This window comes from Carassius auratus, unplaced genomic scaffold (genome assembly GCF_003368295.1).
Source record: "Carassius auratus strain Wakin unplaced genomic scaffold, ASM336829v1 scaf_tig00216192, whole genome shotgun sequence".
Classification (NCBI taxonomy): Eukaryota; Metazoa; Chordata; class Actinopteri; order Cypriniformes; family Cyprinidae; genus Carassius; species Carassius auratus.
In genome coordinates this window covers 88,963-116,145 of record NW_020528450.1, presented here as the reverse complement: position 1 = coordinate 116,145, position 27,183 = coordinate 88,963, and the positions used below count along the sequence as shown (strand labels likewise).

Sequence of the window (27,183 nt, the reverse complement as noted above, 5' to 3'; positions counted from 1 at the left end):
TTTGGTACTTTAGTTAAGAGTCCGTCAGAGACAGACAGGCACGATGCGCGTGGAATCGTTGTGGCTGGCGACTTTTGTCGTTTCATTACCGCTCCTCTCTCTCTGCACCCCACTGTGAGTATAATAACACACACATCAGGACAGCACCATATAACACATAATGTAATGTAACATGTAATGTATAACGTATTCCACATCTAATGCTTCTGAATTCATTTTGTATTCAAATATAAAACAGATGTATTTCTTAGCCAAACTTTATATTTTCAATATTTATGTGCGCTCGATTAAAGATCTCAAATTTATTGGGAAAAGTTCAGACGAAAATTTCTGAAAAATAAATAATAACAAATAATAAATTATTAATTATTGAAAAAAAAAAAAACTTGTACTAGACAAATTAAACTAATTTATGTTTCATGTGTACTAAGCTACAGAGCTATGCTTTGATGCAACCTACTAACTATTTTCGTTTTTTATCAAATGTTTATCTTGGACTGTGTAATACAATTTTAACCATACCTTTAACAGAAAAAAAGATGTTTTTAACATTACAAAACTCATTCTCATGTTAACAGACAGATTACACTTTCACGTGTGACCAACAATTCCTCACCAAATCTAGAATATCATAATCAAATATTATCAAAATATTCATCTGATATCTGATGGTGGTGATGAAATCCTGAATTTTTAGTCATTTTAACTATTAAAAAAAAAAATCAATTACTGTATATCAATCCACAAAATCAACATGTCAGGTCACATATTAAGTATTTATACATCAATTTAAACAACAATTTAAACAATTTATACAACAAATTAAACACTATTTTCTATTTAATGCAATTAAAAATTACTTGAAATACACAAAAATATGATGACTTAACTCATCACCCATCACCAAGGTCAGACAGAAAATAGCCATTTTGTTTTGTTTTTCTGTTGATGCTAATATAACCTGTTTCAGGAGAAAACAAAATTATCTAAATATTTCAAATAGTTTTCTCATAAACTGGATAAAGCATACGAATGATTGGATGGTTATCTGTGGACACTGATTCAGATATAGTGAGAAGACAAATATTTTAAAATAAATTACCTAAAGAAATACAATTATTACAATTATTTACTATTAAAATCAATATAGTAACATTAAAACCAAAAAAAAATATTAATATACAAAAACAATTATGCTGTTAGGCTACAATCTATTACTTAACTGTAACATCAATTTATTTCTATTTATCATTTATATTGCGTTTATGTAAATAATTTACTGATAATGATCATTTACTGGAGATTAAAAAAGAAATTTCAAAAGGTCTTTCCTTTAGAAAAGAAATATACAAAGCTCTTTCCTTTAGAGCCCGGTGTGCTTTGTGCATTCGCTTTTGTGAGAAGCAATTATAGCTCTTCCAAGCAAATCACTTTAGACAAAATTAAATCTATTTATTTAATCTCCTTGGGTATTTAAAGTAAATAAATGTAGTGCTGCATCCTTTGTAAAACTGCTGTCTGTGAAATGAGGCCAAGATCTGTTTCTCCTAAATGAATGTGTTTTGCTCAGCTACATTCTCTCAGCGCCCAATATACTGAAGGTGGGCTCCACAGAGAAGGTGTTCGTGGAGGCACAGGACTATTCTGGAGCCAGTCTGAATGTTAAAATCTCAGTAAGGAACCCTAAAGATAACAACCGTGAAGTGACGAGTGAGTCAGTTACTCTGACATCCACCAAGAACTACCAGGATCTAGTCGAGATAGAGGTGAGGCGCTCCACTCACACCAATGTTTTGGGAGAAGGTTGTCAAAAATGTTTGAATTTAGACATGTTTTACTGTGAAATTTGACTATGTTAGCACAATAAATGCTAGCTTGCTGTGTTTCAGCATGTTTTTTTTTTTTTTTTTTTTTTTTTTTTGTATGGCGTGTCTGTAGATACCCGGAAATGTGTTTTCCTTTGAGAAAGGGGTACAGCAATATGCTGTCTTGCAAGCCCAGTTTCCACAGAAGCTGCTTGAGAAAAAGGTCATGGTGATCTTTCAGTCTGGAAACATAGTTTTACAGACCGACAAGACCATCTACACCCCAGACAGCACAGGTGTGCTAGTATTTGCTGCTCTGCATTTGTTTCCATTATTGTTCTCGCACCAAGATGGTCTTCTAATACTTGTCTTCTCCCTGTAGTTTATTACCGGGTGTTTTCACTGAGTCCAGGCATGACACGGCCTGTGGAAAGTAGAGTCAGAGTGGAGATTCTGGTAAATATGTGTGTAATAAAGTACAACAAGGTGCAAAACATGACACTGCAAGATGCCAGATTTTTGTCTCTTTCTAGAGACTTTTGTACTCCACAGTATTGCACTTTTTGTGAATGTGTTTAGCTGTTTGCGTTTTAATGCATATTTATAAATGTTTTAATATCTTTAATGTTGGTAGACACCTGATGGCATCAGCCTTGAGAGCAAATCTGTTTATCCCGGTGGAGGAATAGTTTCAGGAACCTTCAGCCTGACGGATCCAGCTAGGTGAGGACGAGTGCCTGTGTGGTTTCATTTAAAATGTATTACTTTTTAATGAAAAGTAATATTAAAACTGACATATACTTTAGTTAACTTGAGTTAACATGAAATAAAGAATGATAAAATGATTTAATGATTTAAATTAACACATTTTACCTTTAGAAGAGGCTAATTTTAATTTAAAAAATGATTTTTAACAACAACAAAAAAAAACTCATTATCTCTCATTATGTCAAATGTCTGTTGTTTTACAATAAAAAATAAAATAAAATATGTATTTAATGTATACTTTCTTTGCTAGAAAATTAAGTAATTAAAAAATAGTGTTCATTTCAAACAAATATACAATACATAGATGTTTCAAAAAGACTGTGAAATGACAGATAATGATCTTTTCATCTGGTGTCTAAATAGCCCAGGCTTGTGGAAACTTGTGGCATGGCACCAGAACAGTCCACAGAAGAACTTCTCCAGTGAGTTTGAGGTGAAAGAATACGGTAGGTGTCTCTGCGTGCTGTTACGAAACAACATTACACAAAGATAAACCCTAAACATCTACAATATGCTAATATCAACTCAGCTTCTTCCTGTTCCTTCTGCAGTCCTGCCCAGCTTCGAGGTCACTTTGAGTCCACAGAAAGCCTTCTTCTACGTGAACGATGATAGTCTATCATTTGATATTAAAGCCAAGTACAGTACTTTTGTTGTGTTATGGCTATATTCATGTTTCTAATAGCTTGAAAAGGTCATCGGATGCCCATTTTCCTCAAGTTGATATCATTTGATCTTAATGAAAAGTCTATAATATACTTTCATTAAAATGTCGTAATGGTAGTGTAAAACAACCTCCTTTTATATGTAAGTTATAAATATGTTTATCCTGAAGGTATCTGTTTGGGGAGAAAGTCAGGGGTCATGGATTTGTTGTATTTGGTGTGGTGACTGAAGATAAAGGGAAGATAAGTATACCAGGCTCCTTACAGGGAGTGCAGGTACTATACACACACACAAACACACACACACACACACACATCACACATAGCTATATTTTGTTCTGTAAAAAACACCAGACTGTTATCAGATTTACAATTACTTGCCCCATTTATGGACACATTTTTAAAAATGCAAAAGGAAGTGCAAATTTGGCCCTCATGAACAAAGTAAACCCACGATTTTATGTGTTCATTTTATGTTGAATGTCAGATCTGGGATGGAAGTGGAACAGCAGAGCTAAAAAGAAAACACATCCTGCAGACCTTCCCAAACATCATGCAGCTTGTCGGCAAGTCACTGTACATTGCAGTGAGCGTGTTAACCGAGTCTGGTAAGAACTACACAAAGTCTGGAGAACCTTCTTGCTGGACAACAATTTTTATTTTATTTTTAGGCATCAAAACATCTAATTTGCATGATTGCATTTCTGAATATCATCACATGTTTCAGGCAGTGAAATGGTGGAAGCACAAAAGAAAGGCATTCAGATTGTTACATCACCATACACCATCCACTTCAAAAAACACCACACTTCTTCAAACCTGGAATGCCCTTCGATGTCTCGGTATGAAATTTTAACCAGGAAGAAAAAAATATAACTTACAGGAAAATTATTGGAAGTAAAAGAAAAAAGAAAAACACTAACTGTATTCCATATTTTTTGGTCTGGGTTTTGCAAATAGGTCTACATAACAAATCCTGACCAAACACCTGCTAGAAATGTGGAAGTAGAGGTCAATCCTGGAGGGGTCAGAGGTCAAACAAAAGATAACGGCATTGCAAAAGTTACTGTCAACACTCCGGGAGGATCTTCTACATTGGAGATTACTGTAAGCCCTGTCATCCACACTTCTCTAATGTTCAGTCGGCTTCACTGGTGATCTTGAAAAACTAGATCAGTTAAAAAATTATAAACAAGCAGTGAAACATATTGTTCACATCACATTAGAAAACAATACGTTTATTCTTTCCAGGTAAAGACCAAAGATCCACAATTAACCGACGAACAGCAGGCAGTGAAGAAGATGACAGCTCAGGCTTACAAGCCGAAAGATGGCTCCAACAACTACCTGCACATCGGCATTGATGCTGCAGCACTTCAGATCGGTGATCAAATGAAAGTCAGTCTGAACTTGGGAAAAAGCTCAAGAGTGATAGATCAAGATTTCACCTACTTGGTGAGTGACAGTCACACCATGATTCAAGAGGAGACATTATTAAAGGTTTAGTTCACCCAAAAATGAAAATTAGTCCATGTTTTACTCACCCTCAAGGCATCCTATGTGTATATGACTTTCTTCTTTCAAACTAATCCAATCAAAGCTATATAAAAATGTGTTATTGCTCTACCAAGATTTATAATTTTATAATACCATGGGTGGGTGTTTTTGTTCAACAGTCCAAAAGTAGTCAAATAAAGCGCATCTAACCATATTAAAATTTGCATCACGTGGCTCCAGGAGCAAGGTTTCCTTATTTTTACCAAAGGAAAACCAGTCTCCTCTTGGCTTCAATCAAAATCCTCTGACATTTTGTCTTTACAAATCCTCTTTTGTGCTTCTAGTAAGGTATTTTGTTTTAATGTCTCTCCGTCGCACTTGTGCATTCGTCACATATCACCGCTGCGCATGGTGAGCGGTAAGGTGAATGTTTTAATATGGATAGATGCACTTTATTTGACCACTTTTTTAGGCTTCACTAACCCTTCAAGTATGCAGTCTGTTCTTATGTGGTTTGTTAAATGTTTTACATGTATTCAGTGTTTTTACATCTGTCACAATTTCAGATCTTAAGTAAAGGTCAGATCATTCAAGCAGACAGGTTTAAGCGAAGAGGACAATCTCTAGTGTCTCTGTCTCTGCCTGTAACCAAAGACATGGTGCCATCCTTCCGCTTTGTGGCTTATTATCATGTGGGGTCGTTTGAGGTGGTGTCTGATTCAGTCTGGGTTGACGTGAAGGACACATGCATGGGAACGGTAATTCAGCTCTGGTGACAAAACTCTGTGAATTAATCTTAGCTTGTAAAGTTGATCGATGTTCTTCGATCTCCCAGCTTAAAGTGGAAGTTTACGATCCAGTCGATGTGTATGAGCCAGGTGAAGACTTCAGCCTAAGCATAACAGGAGATCCTGGGGCTAAAGTTGGGTTGGTGGCTGTGGATAAAGGTGTCTATGTTCTGAACAATAAGAACAGGATAACTCAAACAAAGGTTTGTAGATCAGCATTTAATCTTACCATTGTAAGTGAAAAGTATTTACATTTTCTTACATGAATATATTGCCATTTTCCTCTTTGACTTGTGTCTTTCCCCAACAGATATGGGATGTTGTTGAGTCACATGACATTGGCTGCACAGCAGGAAGTGGAAAAGACAGCATGCAAGTCTTCAGCGATGCCGGCCTGCTGTTTGAGACCAGCTCTGCTGGAGGCACTGACGTCAGGACAAGTACTTGCATTTTATTGTTTTTCTGTTGTTTCTATCTGTTTTTCTGATGTTCAAAAACATCCATATACTGACTTTTATAACCTGATATTTATAATGTCAAGGAATTAATCTCAACTATTGATGCTGTTCTTATTCCAGATACTCAATGCCAATCTTCACCACGAAGAAAAAGACGAGATATAACCTCAATGGATCTCCTGCGTTCTCTATGTAAGAAAGATGCAAGCCATTTTTAAACAATTGTTTGATTGATTTATCAAGGTTTAGCTTAAATGCAGCTATAGCAGGGCTGTAAACACCATTGACATTGACCCCCCCCCCCCCCCAATAATTAGAAGTGGCCAAACTCTGTTTCTCCCAATATTTTACATTTTTGCACTGATCTGCTGCACTCCATTAGGCAGCGCTCCTGTTGACACAACTTTTAAAAGTTATATCTTCAGCCTAACAGTGCTCGTCAATGTCACACTAATTGAGCTGGTCAATCAAATCAAAGTTTACCTTTTACAGAAGCAGAGTGCAATTTCCAGCACAAAGCATCAGTTTTAGGTTGAAACAAGAAAGTGAGGAAAGATATGGAAGTTGCAGTTTAAATAATATCAGCCTACTGATTTTTACGTTAGAAATATGGCCATTTTGAGAGAGAGAGAGAGAGAGAGAGAGAAAGAGAGTGAGAGGGGGAGAGAGATGAAAGTTGCATTTGTGAATACCTGCATCCATGCATCTCTTTCTGCAAAAATGAAGCTGTGAGTTTAGTTAATTAAAAAACAACAATTTTACCTGTTTTTTTTTTTTTTTTTTTTTTTTTTTTAAGTAATGTAATGTAATGCATTCCAGTATCAAAGATATTGTATTTATAGAAGTTGAGAGGCAGTATGCCGTAGACAACAAATTTCTGTGCTCTGATTTGTGTGCGAGTGTGGGTGTATGCGTCAAGAGACTGTGATCTTTTATCTTCCTCCAGCGAACAAATACTCTGGCATTGAGAGAGAATGCTGTTTGGATGGATTGAAGAATATCGAGGATTTGAGCATCACCTGTCAGTATCGGGCATCTTTCATTGTGGATGGAGAGGAGTGCAGACAGGCTTTCCTGCACTGCTGCAATGTGATAGCCGACCATCGCGTAAAGTCAGTTGAAGAACAGATTCTAGCCCGCAGTAAGAGCATTCTCAATAATAGTCTACAAATTTCTATGTAAACTCGCTCTTGCTAATCTGCTTGAAGTCAGATCGTGCTTCAGGTGTTTCTTGGGAAGAATAATTTACCCCAGAGATGTGAAAAGTTTAGGTTCTACAATTGCAGAAAATACTTTGTTTTGGTTTTGTTTTGCACAAATATATCAACCACTCTTTGACCCTCAGGTGAAAGCGAGGAGTTTGTCAATTCGGATGACATTGTGACACGTTCACTCTTCCCTGAAAGTTGGCTTTGGGAGGAAGTGGTTTTGCCCAAATGTTCCTCAATGAACCGCCAGTGGTGAGTTTGACCTGCAGTTTCCAACAGTAATTGGTCAGCCAGTGATGTTTCTGCTTTAGTAAAAGATGATCTCTCTTTTAGTCAAACAACCACCTTACCCAGGAATGGACTCAAGCTGAAAGACTCTATAACAACCTGGGAAATTACAGCCATCAGCTTGTCCAGCACTCATGGTACACACTCTTGTTGTAAACACAATTTGTTGATGTGAACACATAAATGTAATATTCACAGCCATTTAGAATCTTATTTTTTTGCATTAGTGGCATGCTGCTGAATGTGCTGATTACCCCAGACAATAATTTAGTTGTGTGTTTTCTCTGTATTCTTTGGTTTCATAGGACTGCAATACATGCTTTCTATAAAAAGTTGCTCTCTTTTTATCTCTATAAAGGTATCTGTGTGGCAGATGTCCATGAGATGACAGTGGTGAAAAACTTCTTTATTGACCTAAAGCTGCCATATTCAGCTGTGCGCAACGAGCAAATTGAAATCAAGGCCATTATCCACAACTTGTACAGCAGAAAAGTAAAGGTCAGATTGAAAGAATGATTTACCCATCACACAGGCCCTCATAAATGATGACAGAATTAGCTTTGGCCACTATCAGCCTGTAATTATTCATAAGGAATATTTGAGTTTCATTTCTTCTTGCAGGTACGCGTGGAACTGATGGAAACCAAAGACATCTGCAGCCCGGCTAGCAAGCGGGGAAAGTTCTCTACCACTGTGACAGTAGATGCCAAATCATCATACTCTGTACCTTTTGTGATCGTCCCATTAGCTTTGGGACGCCACGCCATTGTAGTGAAGGCAGCTGCTGCAGGACGTGGCAGTGATGGAGTGAAGAAAGATCTCCTAGTGGTGGTAGGAAATTGAAGCCTTTTGATCAAATAACAAGACAGTTCATTGCAGAGTGTAGGTTTAGAATAATGTAAACAGTTCCCAAAAGATGACATGAAGAAATTAACCTTCAGCTTTCCTCAAGGTTTAAAGACAACAAACTAAGCAATCATGCTAATTTCTAAGAAGTCACATATGAATCTGAACTATATACCCTTTGTTCTCTTTGTCACTCATTCTTCACTTCATTTCTTTAGTCTGAAGGCGTTTTGACCAAACTTAATGAAAATCTACAGTTCAGTCCTTCTAGGAAAGGTAAGGGGAATCCAACAAAACCTCTACATGTGCATTTTACTTTGGGCATATTTTTGAGTTGTTAGAAGTGTTTTCTTCTCATTCTGTGTTTTTTGAATATTGTAAATTTTATGATTTTTGTCTTGAGCCCTGGTAAATTTCTGATCCTGCTGTTAAAGGGTTAGTTCACTCAAGAATGCAAAGTCTGTCATTATTTAAGAGAAGATTTGGTGAATAAAGTTAGCATTTGTCTTTTCACGTGCACAAAAAGTGTTATCATAGCTTCATAAAAATATCGGTTGAACCACTGATGTCACATGGACTATTTCATCTATGTCCTTACCACTGGGTCTTGACCGTGGTAGTATCCTTGCTGTCTGTGGGAGGGTCAGAGAGCTGTCGGGTTTCCTCAAAAATATCTTAATTTGTGTTCTGAAGATGCATGAAGGTCTAACAGGTTTGGAAGGACATGAGAGTGAGTAATTAAAGTCAGAATTATCTTTTTGGGTGAACTTCTCTCCTGGCCTCAATCATATACTAAATAAAAGCCACACCATTCATAAGGGTGAAATGTGACTGTACAGTTCTTGTCTTTCTGGAACAGGTGGTGAACATGTGGAGGTTATCAAGAGCCTTATATTGAGGGACCAGGCGCCCAACACACCTGCAAACACATATGTATCTGCAATAGGTGACTCCTCTTACATCTGCTATAAGTTTGCAAAATAAAATTGGTATTGTTTTTACCAGTATGTCAATCTCTTGTGCACAGGAGATACAATCAGTATAACAATAGAGAAGGCTATTAGTGGTCAGGCCATGGGTTCCTTGATTATCCTGCCTGGTGGCTGTGGGGAGCAGAACATGATTGGCCTAACAATGCCTGTCATTGCAACACATTACTTGGACAAAACTAATCAGTGGCATACAGTGAAGGCTGGGCTTAGAGAGACAGCTGCTATGTACATCACGAGAGGTAAACTAAACACTGTGAAGTCAACTTTCCTGCTCCTAAATGTTTGTTTCATATAGTATACCCCTCTTATCATCTTGATGAACAGGTTACAATCAACAGCTGGCATATCGTAAAAGTGATGGGTCCTATGCTGCATATCTTAATCGTCCAAGCAGCACCTGGTAACTAAGATATTCCTCAATATTTCTGCTTGGTCAGTAAAAGCTGTTACTCAAGAATCTCACCATAATTAAGACTCAAGTTTGTTTGTTTTTCTCCTAAAGGTTGACAGCATATGTTGCTAAAGTATTTGCCATGGCCAGTAACATTGTAAACATCGACCGCAATGTGATCTGCTCTGCTCTCAAGTGGCTCATACTGAACAAGCAGTTACCTGATGGTGTTTTCAGAGAAGATGGCCCTATGATTCATGGAGAGATGATTGTGAGTTAGACCTGTTTTAAAAAAATTATAACAATGAAGTGATAGTTAACCCCAAAATAAAATTTGCTCATCTTTTACTAACCCTCACGTCGTTCTTAACTTGTAAAAATTTCCTTCTGCATTGTAGCATTAATTTTATAATTCATGTCAAAAGAATAGTCTGTACATCTTATGCATTATATTCCAAGTCCTCTTATGCCAATAAGAGATTTAAGGAACAAATCAAAATTTAAGATATTCACTGTAAATGTCAGAACATCCTGGTATTTTGCTGAAGGAACTTTGAACCTATAAGCTACTCTTATATATGTGGGGAACATTGAATAAACAAAGCATTTTTTTTGATATTACCAATAACCAAATAATCCCAACACAAATTATTCATTTGGTTAGAAGTTAGATGAGTTAGAAGCTGATGTTTTGAACCCTCCCCAGAAGGCATACAATGTCACAAGATGTTGATATTTCGTAAAATTGCTCAAAAGTTGCATTTGAATCATCAGAGGCAAATTCTTATCAAAACATGGCTGGAGGTCTTCTGTAAAATGCTCTGTACACATCTGAATATTTGGTTTGAACTTCTTTGGAACGGTGTTGTAAATTCAACTTAACCACTGATTTTTAATTATGTCCTCTTTTAGAAGGCCAAACAAAGTATTATCACTTTCACAAAGAAACACAAAATGTCTTTATGACAACAATACTAAAGAGAGAATCAAAGTTACGCCTTCTTTCTTTGTGTAAACATTTGGGGGCCATTATGCAAATCTTCCCAAACAGTGACGTAGACATGTGGGTCGTGTTTAAACGAGGCATTTTTGGAGGGTGTGGACGAGTCTTAACTTTCAAATAGAATATCTCTTTGGGTTTGAGACTGTAGTCTTGGCAACTTATCTATTCATGAACAGCTTCTAACACTCAAAAGGCAAAGGAAAACTTGAAATCACATGACCCCTTCAATTTGATGTCCAATACTGACGTCAGCTGATATTTGCTGTTTTTAGGTTGTGTAACCAAACTCCAGTGGTAAATCAACATCACATTGGCATTAAATACTGGTCTTTTTTTATCAATGCAATGTCTGTCCATCATCAACCTGCTGTTATGTTGATGTTAATGTTATGTGTTTGCGTGGTTCAAACAGACAGAATGAGTTTTTCTTAGCAGATTAAGCACAAAAAATAAACATCCCTGAATGTGACAAAATAACATGAATGAAATATTGTAAAGATTATTAAATAAATATGCAGTGCTATAGAACCAGCTAGCAAACTAAATCCTGTCCAAACAGCCTCTTTTTATGGCTTGTTTTATGATATTGAAATGAAGAGTTGTACCGAAACTGGCTGTACCAAATAGATGCCACTTGTCCAACTGTTTGGAAAGTTGTGAGTCTCCACACACACGGTAGTCACTGCCAAACATCAACCAGAAAGCTTGTTAGTGTTAATCACTACCAGTTTGCATAGGGATGTTTAGTTGGTGAAATTCTAAATTCTATATTGCTCCATTTCTCATTGACATTAATGGATTTCACTCTCATAATTTCACAATGGTAAATGTGACCATATCTTTACTCGAACCTTAAATTTTTTCTAATATCACAATTTCATCATTGTGCACAGGGGAACGTACATGGGCAAAATTCTCAAGCATCCATGACAGCTTTTGTGCTCATTGCCCTACAGGAGGGGAGAGGCATTTGTGCCGGCCAAATCTCAGTAGGTCCTGCTAGTCTTTGAGTTAAAATGTAACCCTTGATATAGCTAACATGTTTCTAACTCAATTTATTTATTTTTTTCTTTATGCCACTTCATGTAATTTATTCTCTCCAACTTTTTTTTTTTAGAGTCTTGACAGTAGCATATATAAAGCCATTGTCTACCTCAGATCTCAGTTTCAAGGTCTGACAAATCCTTACGCAGTGGCAATGACATCGTATGCTCTTGCCAATGGAAATGCACTCGACAAACAAATCCTATTGAGAAAAGCCTCTGCAGGTAAAGATAAAGCCATTTCTGTTAAATCTATGTGTACAGTTAATTTAACCTGTTCTGAAAACAATTCATTTATGCTTAATTGCCCCCACATGATTGTAAAGCACTTTGGATGTACAACAATATACAATAAAGCACTATATAAATGCATCATTTATTTATTTATTCATTTATTCATTCAGATGCAAACAGCATTGTTTAAGATGCATAACAACATAACATTTACAGTGCATTATATTCAAAGCAATAAAGACAAAGATACATTCTAATAATGGAATAAATGATGACTTAAAGTGAACAATTATAAAATTTGATTCACATTTGCTCTCCATAAACAAAAAGTACAGATGCTTTGAAACAATCTGTATGTTGAGAAGCGCTTTTTAATTATTCTCAAACAGATGGAAGTCACTATCCTGTCCCTGGAAGCCATACCTTTACTTTAGAGGCTTCGGCCTATGCCCTTTTGGCTCTCGTAAAAGCTCAAGACTTTCAGAGTGCAGCTCCCATCGTAAAATGGCTCAACAGCCAGAGGCAGTCCAGTGGAGGATATGGCACGACTCAGGTTTGTAGTCTACATTCCGCATGCAAATCTGCATTGCATATCTGTCCACATGTGCAATATGCAATATTTAAGAAAAGAACATAAACAATTAGACTATCGAGGTGAAGCCTACACATCCATTCAAACTTGTCTCCTCCATCCCAGGCCACCATCATGGTGTTTCAGGCTGTAGCAGAGTACAGGATTCAAGTGAAAGATACGAGGCAGTTGGACCTGGAGATGACGATCCGAGTCGATGGCAGCCGGCAGCCGATTGTGTGGAAGTTCAATAAAGACAACTCTTATCTCGCACAAACAGAAAAGGTGAGTTTGTGCCGAAAGTAAATATCCACCATGTCTGCATTTATTGCATGTATTCATGTTGACACCCCTAAAGAGAATATCAACAGTTGATGAGAACAAATGTGTTTCATTACAGTGGATTGGTGTATTAGGTCCTAAAGTGACCACAGCCTAATATACATGCTTCTGTCTGTTTCATTAGTTAATCAAAAAAGGACTTTAACAAGGATTAAGCTATATTTCATTTATGCAGTTACGACTATAATACAAGTTAAAGGCATAGTTCACCCAAAAATGAAAATTCTGCATGTCATACTCCCCAAAATGGTGCTATAGGGTGAAATAAATTCATTATTTTTGTTGTCTTTGCACACCAAAAAGTATTCTTGCAGTTTCATAAAATTACAGCTGAACCACTGATATCACATGGATTATTTTAACAATCCCCTTGCTATTTTTCTGAGCCTTGATCATGTTAGGATCCTTGCTATCTATGACAGGGTCAGAGAGCTCTCAGAATGCATCAAAAAAAAAAAAAAAAAAAAAAAACATTATTATGGGTTTGGAAAGACAGAATTTATTTTTTTTTTAACTTGCTCATACAACATATTGTATGAGCAAGTATATTTGACCTATACCTTGTTTAAGATTAAGCTACTACTTTTCAGTCTAATATTACTTACAGTAGCTACATTTGATATATTTGATCAACATTAACAAATTAATGTATGTATTTATTATTACTATTATTAGTAGTAGTACTAGTATTATGTAGCAAATTAATTCAAAGGGGAAATATTTATAATTAACTATAACTAGTTATCATTAATAATTAATTTTAAGATTAGATATTAGAATTAACTGTAGCAGAATCAATATTCTAATTATTTGATCTGTCCATAAACCGAGTAGGCACTGTAATAATTTATAAGTTCTAGGAAAGATTATTTTCCTGACCAAGGAAGAATAGCTTTCCTACTTTGTGCAGTACTAGCAGTAATTTAGCATGTAGCAAGGATCAACATTGAGCAACTCCGAATTATGAGCAGTAAACAGAGACGATCAATTGTGAATATAAGGGATTTAATAAATGAAACTATAGCTAACATACAACTAATTTTGATACCAAGAAAGAAGCATCTAGACGATAATAAACTGTACTGTAAAAAAGAGGTACTGTACATTCATACACCTGAATATAAGCATTTAGAGATTTACTAATACAAATAACCAATGGTAATTAGGCTAAAAGAAAAGCCAAACATACAAACATGTACCAAATACATTTGTAACCAATTAATTATAGTCTAAATTAATTATAGTCTAAATAAAGAACACTTCTTTATGCAAGTGCATTATTATGAGCATGAGGTTAGTTTGTTAGCTAGGTACAGAGCTTGACTGGCTTCTCAGATTGCCTTTGAAGAGAGAGTTGATCTGTTTAAGATATTATTTATTTATTTTGGGGGGGGGGGGTACGTACCATTAGAATGTAGAATGTAAGGCCATGTCTCATGTCAAAAGGCTAAAAGGGTCTCTAAGACATAAAGCCTAAACAATCATCAATAATCCTAAGCAATTATTATTATTATTATTATTATTATTATTATTATTTATTTTTTATCAACAGATTTCATCCAACAGGCAAATCACAATCAGTGCTAAGGGTTCTGGAGAGGCCTCTGTAACTGTGAGTGACTGAAGAAAGCAATACTCAGAGCTAAATCTGACCTTACATTAGACCGTAGATACTGTCTTTAATTGTGCTTTGTGTTGTTTTCTCTTCTGCAGGTTGTGACTGAGTACTATGCAAAACCAAAAGAAAGCAAAACCACTTGCAAGAACTTTGAACTTTCTTTGGCTTTTGAAAGGGCTAATAAAGGTTAATAATTTCATTTCATTTCAAAAAAGGAAAATGAAGCCATTTTGCTTACAGTGTTTATATATATATTTTTTTTTACAAATTTTAATATTTTTATTATTTTTAATTTTTTATTATTATTAAAAATGTGTAATTTACATGAAATCTTGATGGTCCTTAATTGGCTTCATTTTATTGATGCAAAACAAAATATAATATAAAACAAGTTTGCTATTTTTGGGGTTGAAAAAGGCATTACATGTTTTGTAATAATTGCCCATTCATTTGGCACTTGAATTATAACAAATATGGAAAATAACAGAAAATGTGTCTTTCTTTCTTTTCTTTTTTTATAGTAACATATCAAGGAGCAACTGAGAGTTACAAACTCATTATTAATATCAGGTGTGCAAATATGTGCCATTTTCATCATGTTTCTGTCCGAATCAACTGAAAATCAAAGTTAAAACTTAAAAAAAATTTTTTTTTTAAACTTTTCAAATTTCAGTTGTACAAAATGGTAGCTTGATACAGTGAATAATCCTTGAAAATGATCAAATGTATCACTATGTTTAGTTTAACTTTTTGCTTCGATGTCTCCACAGATATCTGTCTGCTGACAGAGATGCCACCATGTCTATATTGGACATATCATTACTGACAGGATTTGTTGTGGATGAGAATGATCTTAAGACGGTATGAATCATATTTTTATTATTCACATTTGCTTTTGATAAAATGAAATTAATAACTTCAGAGGCTTTTATTTGCAATGTGCATATAGTGTCAGTCCCAACAAACTGCATTTTTTCCCACTGTGGTAGTAGCAAACTCTTTCTGTTATTTGATAACTTTCAATCACAACTATGTTGTATTATATTAACTATTCTCTATTATAATACTGTATATTATAACTATAGCAAGAACAACATTTTATGATGTTCTCGTAATAAGATTCGGGAGGAGCGTGTCAGATACTTAGCCTAATCAACACAGGTGGACTTCATTCTAGTAATCAATACCACAGTATAAATATCGCTGACTTACCTCTATCCATTGACGGTTTATCAGCATTCGGTTCGCTTTGTCTGACCCAAGTTTCCTTCCAACGAAGAGATCTGTACCGGAGATTTTTTCAGATCTGCCACTTTTTGCCGGACCCATGATCACTCCTACCTCGCCAAACACGGCGCCGAGCACCATTAAGCATTATTGTGACAGCTGCTCTTCTCGCCAAGCCACACGTTGTGGGCAATATACCGTGCAAAGCCCCGAGCTCGCCTCGCTCGACACCACGATCGTCCTGCTCAAGACCAGGCTCTCCTCAAGCGCTGGAATCACAGCAGCAGCAGCAGGCTTAAACCAGCCTGGGCCGCACCCCAATTCTCACTGCAGCAAGTCTCTCTCACTTCCCGCCATGGCTCAGTCTTTTCACCGCTGCATTTCCGGTCGCAGGACAGTTTGAGACTGCCTTCTCTAGCGGAGCAGAGAGCGTGTCTTAAATCAATACATTTTTCAGGTGAAGACGCTAATGCAGGTTTCGTGGCTAAAGTTTGTTAAACGACGTTATGACGTAATCCTATCAGATGAGGATGCCATTTTTAACCATGAAGCCAAGGCATTTTTTCAAGGCAAGTCATCCAAACCGGGGCGAAAGTAACACGGGACGAAATTAACAAAGCGATTTTCTCTGAGCCTCTTTCTGCATTTGCATTGCCAGCTATGACAGCCTATTCAGCATGCAATCCTTGACAGAGCTGAGAAACATCATGCGATTTCCTCATAGTTTCCGGAAGTTAGGTCCATAAAACTGTTTTCGAGTACAAAAAGTAAATTTTTGAAGCTGCTTTTTTTTTTATTAGTCGTGTTGTTTTTTTGTTTCATGTGTCACAGTAATGATCAATCTACAGGTTATTTAGTGCTTTAACACATCCTAAAGTTTGCATTTTCAAACTTTTTTTTATATAAAATTAAATCGAGTTTAAATGTCAGGAGTTCCTGTTGGGACGAAAGTAACAGTTGTTACTTTTGTCCCGCTACAGTCACAAAAAGTATTTATTGTGTTCCAGTGCAAGCTATATTGTGAATTTCTGTGTCTTGCATCATTTCTTTCAAATGTTAATGTCATATTATACCAAAATAATATGTCTTAGTGAGGTCTGATTTTATCCAGATGTTTTTGAGAGGGCGTTTCTGGACATAGAGGAACATCTCTCTCTGGGCAGCTGCTACGTCATTTATATTTAGGTTTTAGCCATATCTTAGCCTTTACACCACCACCTGTGAATTTGCAGTGTTTCCAGATGTTTTAATGCACATTTTCAATTCATGCATAAAAACAACTGGATGGACACATAAATAGGCCTACTGTTACATTATGTTTAGAGTTTTTTTTTATTATGCTAATGTGATAAAATTTTTATATTGTGCATTCTGTTGAATTTTTTTATTATTATATAAAAATACATTGAAATTAACAATAAAAAAATACAGTCAGGTTTTAAGACATCTGATGAAACTTAAACTTACATTTAAAATGAAAATATGAAAATGTAATTTAATATTTTTTTTTGCAAAGATAAAGGACAAAATATGTTTGCAATTATTTATTAACAAGGTCACAATCAGGTATACTTAAGAAAAATAAGAGTAACAGAAAAAAGTCTAGCTTATATTGTTGTGTTACTTTTGACCCACCTGTGTGTTACTTCCGTCCCAACCGATGGGGTCGAAAGTAACAATGTTCAAATTATGTTCAAAGTGAAATTATACTGAAGTCATACTTTCTACATTTCTACAAAATACCACCTGGTATTGTTAGACCACACTTCTGAGTTACTGGCCACAGCAGAAATATATCTCTGTATACAACATTATCTTTTAAAATGAAGTTCTTCTGAAAAATGGTACTTTCGCCCCTGCTCTCCCCTACATTTGCCTTACTAACAGTAACAGTTGTTACTAACACTTCTACTTTCCCGCAGCCAACAACTACAGCAGCGGAAGCAAGCTCTACAGGTGGCTCAAGCAGCTATCTCTCCTCCTCCTCCTCTCATGCTCCCATTTACTGCTATGTTCCGCCACACCCTAACCATCCTTAAGACCTACTAGCGGTCAGACCAATTCCTTATCAAAGAAGCTCACCGAACCCTCATAAGCCAACCCCTGTAATGCCAGCCCATCCCCGTTCACTCAAAACAATGATCTACCATAGCAACCCTCTTTAACATCCCCTTACCCATATATAACAGCTAATCCTCACTCCAGCCATCCCAGCAGTGCCCGCCCTCGCAGGAGCTTTTTTCCCGTATTTCCTCACTGTCGCAGCAGTGTCTGCTCCCGTAGGAGCCTTTTCTGTATCTCCCTACTGCCACAGCAGTAACGCTATGAGCTCCTGTTGAGCATCAGCTCGGAAGGGCCTACCCTTCCAACACTAAGTCGCTCCCACTGGAGTACGTAGGCTCTTCCGGCCCGCCAACGAGATGACTTTCTCATAAAATAAAATCAGCCCCTGCCAGTACTTAATGCTATTTTGTGGGATGTTCTTGATCTGGCGGCTGTCCTCTTGTCCATTTACTTTTTGGAGGTACTCTAGGTTCGGGCCATTCCAGAGCTTGGAGCCCTTCCCCGGACAGCACGCCAAATACGCATACCATACCTCAGCTAATTAAATTTAAGCGTGAACTCGTGAATGTATATTAAAACATACAAGTGCGAAGGTGGGTTTATTAATATAGCTTTTTTCTGACATTCTGGGTGTAATCGTTTGCTTGATCTTCTCACAAATGCCATACTCTGTGCTCAACTGGATATTACAGTGGCCCATTATCAAACTTTCCAATACTAATTTATTGTTTCTTTTTGTAGCTGTCAACTGGACATGACAGGATGATTGAGAAATTTGAGATGAACAAGCAGCTTTCAGAGCGAGGATCCCTCATCCTCTACCTGGACAAGGTCTCCGTCTCTGTTTTACATTGAAAACAGTAGAATAAAAGTGTTTTAATGTAAAAATAAAAATGGTGCCACTATTACCAAAGGTTTAGTGAGGTTGTCATCAAAAGATCAGTATGTATACTTCTTCTATAATTAGTCATAACTGTGAGAATGACTGTTTTGGTCATAACCAAGTATATCTACATGTGCACACACAAACACATACTTGCATGCTTACTATAAGGTTTCTGCTTTCTGCACTTTCACTCTCTGCAGATTTCTCATACCAGGGAAGACAGGATTTCATTCCGGCTGCACAGAATAATGAATGGAGGCTTCCTTCAACCAGCAGCTGTCACTGTATATGAATACTACTCCTTAGGTATGAAGCTGATGTGCATGCAAACATGTGATACTGGTTAAGCAGTCACACTTGTGTTTTTAGTCTGAAAATGTGACAAGCCCAGCATAATAAAAAAAAGGAAATCCCATAGATTTACATTGAATGAGGAACGTGACATCTGGGAGTGGCTTCGTTTTGATTTGGGCAAGTAAAGAAACTAATAACCTACATGCAGTTCACACTTTTGATTTCGGTTATGGAAAAAACATTATCATTTAAATTGTCATTGTTTAAATTGCTCTTCACAGAGCACCCCTATTTACATATGTTTTCCCTATTTTCTATGGTATTACAGTATCATCCAATAAAGTTGTTGCAAAAAGTATTTGATTTTTCCTATTAAAACAAACAAACAGCTTCTTAATCATTATTATGCAACAATTTTTATTCATTAAAAAAAATGAACAAATGTATTACACAAATTCAAAAAGAAAATCTCAATGAGCCACTGACACTATTTTATTTGACTTGTTTTGACATTATTTTCACAGCTTTTTACTTCAGTATTGCTGATGCTGCAGGACATTGAACATTATGTGACCCATGTCATTCTTCCATGTTTAGAAAATCGCTGTGTGAGGTTTTATCATCCAACCAGGAAGGAGGGAGCTGTTCAGAAAATCTGTAAGAATGATGTCTGTCAGTGTGCCGAAGGTAGCGTTTCAGTGTAATAATAATTAAAAAATTACCGTTACATTACATTACAGTTAATCTACAGCAGGGTAATTTTCTTTAATTCTTCTTTTGAAACAGAAAACTGCAGCCTTCAAAAGAAGGAGAAAATTCTTGAGGCTCACCGTAATAAGAAAGCCTGTGATCCTAAAATAAATTACGGTAATATATTATGTGTGTGCATGTTTTGGTGCTGTGAGTGAGTTTTTATGTATATATATATATATATATATATATATATATATATATATATATATATATATAGTTAATGAGGTGATCAGTTAGAATGCTACATCAATCTAATATTTTTTTACAGTTTATAAAGCTGTCATTTTGAGAGAACGTGAGGATGAATTAACAGTCTATTACGATGTGAGGATTGAACTTGCCCTCAAAACAGGTATAACTCCTCACTCCAACCACAGTGTGTAAACGTTGGTAAATTCTGTCATTTTAATGTTCTGCTTAATTCTGAAGTAAGATGCAAAGTGATTTACAGATGTACTTCTGATAATTGTTTCACGTTTAATCCATACAAAACAAGCTACTCACGTCTTATCTTACTGGTCTTTATCTTACCGGACACTGGTGATTTTTTATTTATTTTTTGCAATGTTGTGTCAGTGAAACCTCAGAGGAAGAGAGAGAAAATCAAACATGTCACATGTCATACACATGAATTTGTGTAGGTCCAGAAATCAACGTGGAGGGTGAGGAGCGTACCTTCTCCTTACTGATGTCTTGCAAAGAAGCTTTGAATATGAAGCGAGGTGAGAGCTATCTGATCATGGGCCAGGCTGATGATGTCCAAATCGTGGGCAGAATGTAAGTTCATGTGACCTTTGATCCAAAGTGTGTGTGCCATGATCTATGAATGAGCATCTGTATTAATAACTGAGCTTGAAATATGAAATACATTTAGAATGGTCAAATGTATACAAACCATTTCATTTAAGTAAAACGTTATACATGCTGGTGTGGGGTAGGATTAATTTTGTAAGTATTTTCACTCAGAAATTGCTAATAAACTGTACAATTTCTTACAAGGACATTGAATTTTTTAAGTAGAAATACATGTGTATTCTTTTTTTTTTTTGTAAAACATCCATCAACTCCATCAACCTATTTATTCACAGTATTTAATTATTCTTTACAGTGCTGCAAAGAGGATAAAACTGACTTTTGAGAACATTCCACATTGTATAATAAACCTCTATTGCCTGTTTTGATGTAAGTCCTTCTTTAACATGCTCTTCCTCTGATGTCTCCCAGTGGTCAGTATGCTCTGGGAGAGAGGACGTGGTTGGAGTTCTGGCCCAGTTTGGAGGAGAGCAAGACTAGCGCTGAACTCAAAGAAAAATATAACGGGATGTTGAGTCTCCAGCAGGATCTGCGCTTCGGCTGCAGCTAATGAGTCAAATGCCAGATTATTGCTTTGAGATGCTCAGTGACTAAATGAAACATTATAAAACAGAAAATCAGTCTAGCTTCATTTTCAACTTTAAATGTGTGTTAAATATGAGTTGTGAGTCCATTTTGACTATTGCTTTTTTCCTGCAATTATCCTGTTATTCAGTGATGAATTAATGTATACTTAAGCATGAGTTGCTACACCACCATCGTTAAGGTGTTGGGATATATGTATGTCTAAGCAAATATCCATGATAAATATGGTTAAGCAATATCCTCTGTTCTGATCATTCCCTTATTTACTATTCCCCAAAAAAATAAAAAAATAAATATATGATGGATGGCGATTATAAAATTTTTTATTATTATTATTTTATTTATTTTTTTAACTCAGATTCTTGATTTTAATGTCTATTTCAGAGTAACCTTATGTTGTGCAAGTTCAATCTTCTAGCTATTCAAGCTCAGCAAGATTTAGAGTTAAAATCAAATAAATGCAAGCAAAATAGCATCCGTATTTTTGGAGAGAAATGTTCATTTTTGTATAGCACAGCACATCAGTCTGTAGTTCATCACCCCATAGTGACACTGAGCGCAAATAATACTGATGTAGAAAGGTCAGAATGGACTTTGAATATCAGTTTTTAAAGTAACAAAATATTTTGTATTAAAATAGATCCAGTTAATATATTTTTTTTATTTATTTATTTTTTATGTTTTTTTTTTTTTTTTTTTCAAAATAAAGGAAAGGGGTCTCCTGGAACCCTAATTTTTTTTTGGTGAAGATGTAGTTCATCAAAGTTTGCATTCCTGTCAGTCAGCATTATGTAAATTCTAGGGGAAGTTCTCTATATTTAACCCTGCACTCATCCTCCACAAGTCCACAGCTGAATTGAAGTGATCATGGAACTAGTAAACATTTATGAAAGTGAAAACCATGAGACCTGCAGCCAGTACAATAAGATTGGACTGAACAGAGATGGAGCTACTTATGCAGACAAGGACCGAAAACTCAGCTACACTGAAGAAAGAGCTCGAAACCAAAGTAAGACATGTAGTATGATGCACAAGCCATATGCATATGTTCAGGCTTGCACTTTAAGATCTTTGTTATAGCGAACATGTTTCTTAAAGGCCTACCTCAACAAGAAATTATTACAATTTTTATTTGAATTTTGATGTTTTTCTGTTTGGCAGGAGGTTTGTCAATTGGAAATAAGTGTGTTGTGTTGAGCACCATTTGTTTTAGCCTCATGTGCATTTTCCTGGTGGCTGCCATTGTAGTTTTGCATATAAAGCTCATGGCAGAGAGAGAAGTACAAACAACACACATGTTACAGTCCAGTTCAAGAGATCAAAAAGAGAAAGACCTGTTACAGAATAGCTTCAACTCTTTGAGTCGGAAGAAACTAGAACTAGAGAACAGAGTCAAAGATCTCACTGCTGAGAAAGACCAGTTACAGAGCAACTCCAGCTCTTTGAGTCAGAAGAAACTGGAGCTGGAGACCAGAGTCAAAGATCTCACTGCTGAGAAAACACAGTTACAGAGCAACTTCAGCTCTGTGAGTCAGACAAAACTGGAGCTGGAGACCAGAGTCAAAGATCTATCTGCCGAGAAAACACAGTTAAAGAGCAACTTCAGCTCTTTGAATCAGAAGAAACTGGAGCTGGAGACCAGAGTCAAAGATCTATCTGCTGAGAAAACACAGTTACAGAGCAACTTCAGCTCTTTGAGTCAGAAGAAACTGGAGCTGGAGACCAGAGTCAAAGATCTATCTGCTGAGAAAACACAGTTACAGAGCAACTTCAGCTCTTTGAGTCAGAAGAAACTGGAGCTGGAGACCAGAGTCAAAGATCTATCTGCTGAGAAAACACAGTTAAAGAGCAACTTCAGCTCTTTGAGTCAGACGAAACTGGAGCTGGAGACCAGAGTCAAAGATCTATCTGCTGAGAAAACACAGTTAAAGAGCAACTTCAGCTCTTTGAGTCAGAAGAAACTGGAGCTGGAGACCAGAGTCAAAGATCTATCTGCTGAGAAAACACAGTTACAGAGCAACTTCAGCTCTTTGAGTCAGACGAAACTGGAGCTGGAGACCAGAGTCAAAGATCTAACTGCTGAGAAAACACAGTTACAGAGCAACTTCAGCTCTGTGAGTCAGAAGAAACTGGAGCTGGAGACCAGAGTCAAAGATCTATCTGCTGAGAAAACACAGTTACAGAGCAACTTCAGCTCTGTGAGTCAGAAGAAACTGGAGCTGGAGACCAGAGTCAAAGATCTATCTGCTGAGAAAACACAGTTAAAGAGCAACTTCAGCTCTTTGAGTCAGACGAAACTGGAGCTGGAGACCAGAATCAAAGATCTATCTGCTGAGAAAACACAGTTAAAGAGCAACTTCAGCTCTTTGAGTCAGACGAACCTGGAGCTGGAGACCAGAATCAAAGATCTATCTGCTGAGAAAACACAGTTACAGAGCAACTTCAGCTCTTTGAGTCAGACGAACCTGGAGCTGGAGACCAGAGTCAAAGATCTATCTGCTGAGAAAACACAGTTACAGAGCAACTTCAGCTCTTTGAGTCAGACGAACCTGGAGCTGGAGACCAGAGTCAAAGATCTATCTGCTGAGAAAACACAGTTACAGAGCAACTTCAGCTCTGTTAGTCAGAAGAAACTGGAGCTGGAGACCAGAGTCAAAGATCTATCTGCTGAGAAAACACAGTTACAGAGCAACTTCAGCTCTGTTAGTCAGAAGAAACTGGAGCTGGAGACCAGAGTCAAAGATCTATCTGCTGAGAAAACACAGTTACAGAGCAACTTCAGCTCTGTGAGTCAGAAGAAACACGAGCTTGAGACCAGAGTCAAAGATCTCACTGCTGAGAAAACACAGTTACAGAGCAGCTTCAGCTCTGTGAGTCAGAAGAAACTGGAACTGGAGACCAGAGTCAAAGATCTCACTGCTGAGAAAACACAGTTACAGAGCAACTTCAGCTCTTTGAGTCAGAAGAAACTCGAGCTTGAGACCAGATTCAAGAATCTTACTGCTGAGAAAACACAGTTACAGAGTGATTTCAGAGTGAAGAAACTGGAGTTAGAACGCAGAGTCACGTCTCTGAGTGAGGAACTAAAGAAAGAAGCATCTAAAAGAGGTTAGTTTCGACATTTTTATAATGTTCATTTTTATGTTTCATGTGCACAGTTTTATAAAATGTATGCATTGTGTGGTCCAGATGTTTTGTTCATATCCACTGAGAAGAAGAGCTGGTCTGAGAGCAGACAGTACTGCAGGGAGCGTGGATCTGATCTGATCATTATCAAGAGTGAAGAGAAGCAGGTGAGTTTGTGTGAGTGTCTGTTAATGAATGAGAACAATCACACTTATTCTTTGTTTTTCCTATTCACACAGAGAAACATATCTTCATTGGTCAAGGAGAGAGTGTGGATTGGTTTGTCTGACATTGAGAACGAGGGGATCATGAAATGGGTGGATAATTCACCACTGAATCAAGGGTAAGAGTTAAAAATAAACTTCCAAAAAATAGTTGGACAAAACTCTTCCAAAATGCCACAACTAAAACCACTTTAAATACTATAAATTATATTAAGAAAAGCTTTCCTTTCTTATTTGTTTTTGCATTTTCACTTCTGCTTAGGCTTCTGTATTACTTTGGTTTACTCTCAAAATGTGCTGTTATACTCTGAGTATTGTTAGATACATACATTTGTTGTTCTAAAAAACTGAATGTGGTATGTGTTATTCAGGTTTTGGCTCAAAGGTGAACCGAATGACCAAGGTGGATCTGAGGACTGTATTGAACTGATGCCTTCCAATCCGGTCCTGAACAACTGGAATGATCTGCCATGCTCAGAGAAGAGAGGATTTATTTGTGAGAAATAGGGTTAATCCCATCTTGTTGTGGTTTTGCTTTATATAATATAGTCATTCTTATTGCGAATTCATAATTTTCTATTGAGGTCCCTGTCTTTAAAAAACGGTCAGTTTATGTGATTTTTTTTAAGAAGGAAAATACAAAATTGATATTGTTTTCTTAATGCTTTAATAGTCTTCTGTTCCTCATGGTGTGTATCAGGGTGATCTGAGACCCCAAACCTCTGATTGTGTTCATGTTTCATGTCTCCGTCACAAGCAGCTCTATATTAATATTATATTATCTTAGCTGTTATCATGAGCCTTGTTTGCTCTGAAGTGTTGAGGAGACAGTCAATCACAGTAAAAGTCTAAAGTGTATTGAGTGTATACTGAGTGTCTGTAAAACTGCTTTTGAGTTGAATTGCTTGCTGTTTGAATAAAATATTCAGTTATTATCATTACCATAGTAAACTTAGCATTTTTTGTATATTTTATACTTTAATCTTGTATATCTGGTTTGCTTGCAGTCCAGCAGGGTGCAGCAGAGAGCAGGTTTATTAGACTGAAGTCATCAGAGAGGAAGACAAATATCAGATTCAGATAGTTGCCTTGTCCAAATACCCACACTTGCTGTCTTTGCACTTGATCACTTGACTACATACACAGCAAAATCCCCAGTGTTAATTTAACACTCTGAGTGGGGACACATATAAACACTGAAGCAGTGTTAAAAGTAACACTGAAGCAGAGTTGAAGTTAATGAGATAATTAAGAAGTTAATTGAGTTATGATTGACCATTATTGAAGACACCTGATGTTAGCAAGCAGAATCAACAAATGAGAAAATCACAATTTGTGTGTCACCATTATAGTGGTCAGTGTTTGCTTTAGTTGGGATCTTGGCTTGTAACTTTTTAATTTTAAAATTTGTGTGTCAAGCCACGAGCAAAAATCATCTGGTGATGATGATTATGTTTTAATGTAATTGTTGCTTGACCTTAATCACTGAACTCATTTACAGGCTCTTCTCTTCTTATTGATCATTATTGATTATAACAGTTTTGATTCCACAACGAAATAGTTTGTATTTTCTATAAATTTTGTAGGCTTTCTTGTGATTCTGATTTTTATTTTATTTTTTTTTATTAAAGAGTCTTTATTTTAGGCACACACAGATAACAAGAATTAGTGTATGAATCTCAACAATGGTGACAAACAGCATATTCAGATAAACAGATCTACTCTGAACATCACAAAACTAGATACTAAAAATTCACATAATAACAGCAAAAATAAAATATAGTTAGAATAAAAAGTTAAAAATACAGTTCAGCTCATAATTTATTCATGCTGCAATGCATGATGGGAGCCATGGATGAGTTTTCAACACTGACCACTATAATGGTGACCCACAAATTGTGATTTTCTCATTTGGTGATTCTGCTTGTTAACATCAGGTGTCTTCAATAATGGTCAATCATAACTCAATTAACTTCTTAATTATCTCATTAACTTCAACTCTGGTTCAGTGTTACTTTTAACTCTGCTTCAGTGTTTATATGAGTCCACACTCAGAGTGTTAAATTAACACTGGGAATTTTGCTATGTATATGGCGTATTTCCTGTATTTGGCCCAAGTGTTCAAGTGACATGTGGACCACTAGTGTGTGTACAACATTTTTGATTACCTGATGGGATCACTTATATTGTTGTAAAAATGCAAGTGTTTACAGAGTTTAATTATTAATATTTTGAATTGTAAAATAAACTAGTCTGTTCAGTAGTCCTTATAACAAATGACAATTTAATGTCTGGTGTTTTCTATTTAAGTAATAAAAAGCAGTTGTAAATGGTGTACAAATTAACTCACCTTTGCAGCAATAAAATGTGTAGCACTTTGTTTTACTACCAAATTATATGTAATATATCTAATTATTATTCATATTTAACTTACATTTAAAAGATTTCAGTGACATCTTGTGATATTGGCAAAAAAGAAAATAAAAATAAAAATCCAGAACATGATGCACGAAAGCCTTGAATAGTGCTCCGTGCCTCTTCTCTTCCCAGAAACTGAGCCCCGTTCAGCATGTATTTCAAACGGACATCAGCAGTCAAAATTTGGTGCCAAATTTATCAGGCTAATTCCCCATGTACTGACGAAATCTGCACTGGGTCTTGGTGGGGAACAGCTGCTCATCTATGGTTATGTCA

General features: G+C 36.4%; 1 protein-coding gene and 1 pseudogene across 1 annotated transcript; both read left to right on the top strand.

The window, feature by feature from the left end:
- On the top strand, positions 1 to 21,377 carry LOC113097365 (complement C3-like; annotated as a pseudogene).
- A 629-nt stretch (positions 21,378 to 22,006) lies between these two features.
- LOC113097360 (myosin-1) lies at positions 22,007 to 25,428 on the top strand. Its single transcript, XM_026262611.1, has 5 exons — positions 22,007 to 22,148; positions 22,301 to 24,247; positions 24,329 to 24,432; positions 24,505 to 24,608; positions 24,861 to 25,428. The coding sequence occupies exons 1-5, from the start codon at positions 22,007 to 22,009 to the stop codon at positions 24,994 to 24,996; spliced, it is 2,433 nt and encodes an 810-aa protein (XP_026118396.1). The 3' UTR covers positions 24,997 to 25,428.
- The last annotated feature ends 1,755 nt before the right edge of the window (positions 25,429 to 27,183 follow it).

Bases quoted from the DNA above. Each gene is read 5' to 3' on its own strand.
- LOC113097360 (XM_026262611.1), top strand. From the start codon at position 22,007: ATGGAACTAGTAAACATTTATGAAAGTGAAAACCATGAGACCTGCAGC. The intron at 22,149-22,300 runs GTAAGACATGTA...TCTGTTTGGCAG, and splicing joins AGAAAGAGCTCGAAACCAAA to GAGGTTTGTCAATTGGAAAT. The intron at 24,609-24,860 runs GTAAGAGTTAAA...TGTGTTATTCAG, and splicing joins AATTCACCACTGAATCAAGG to GTTTTGGCTCAAAGGTGAAC.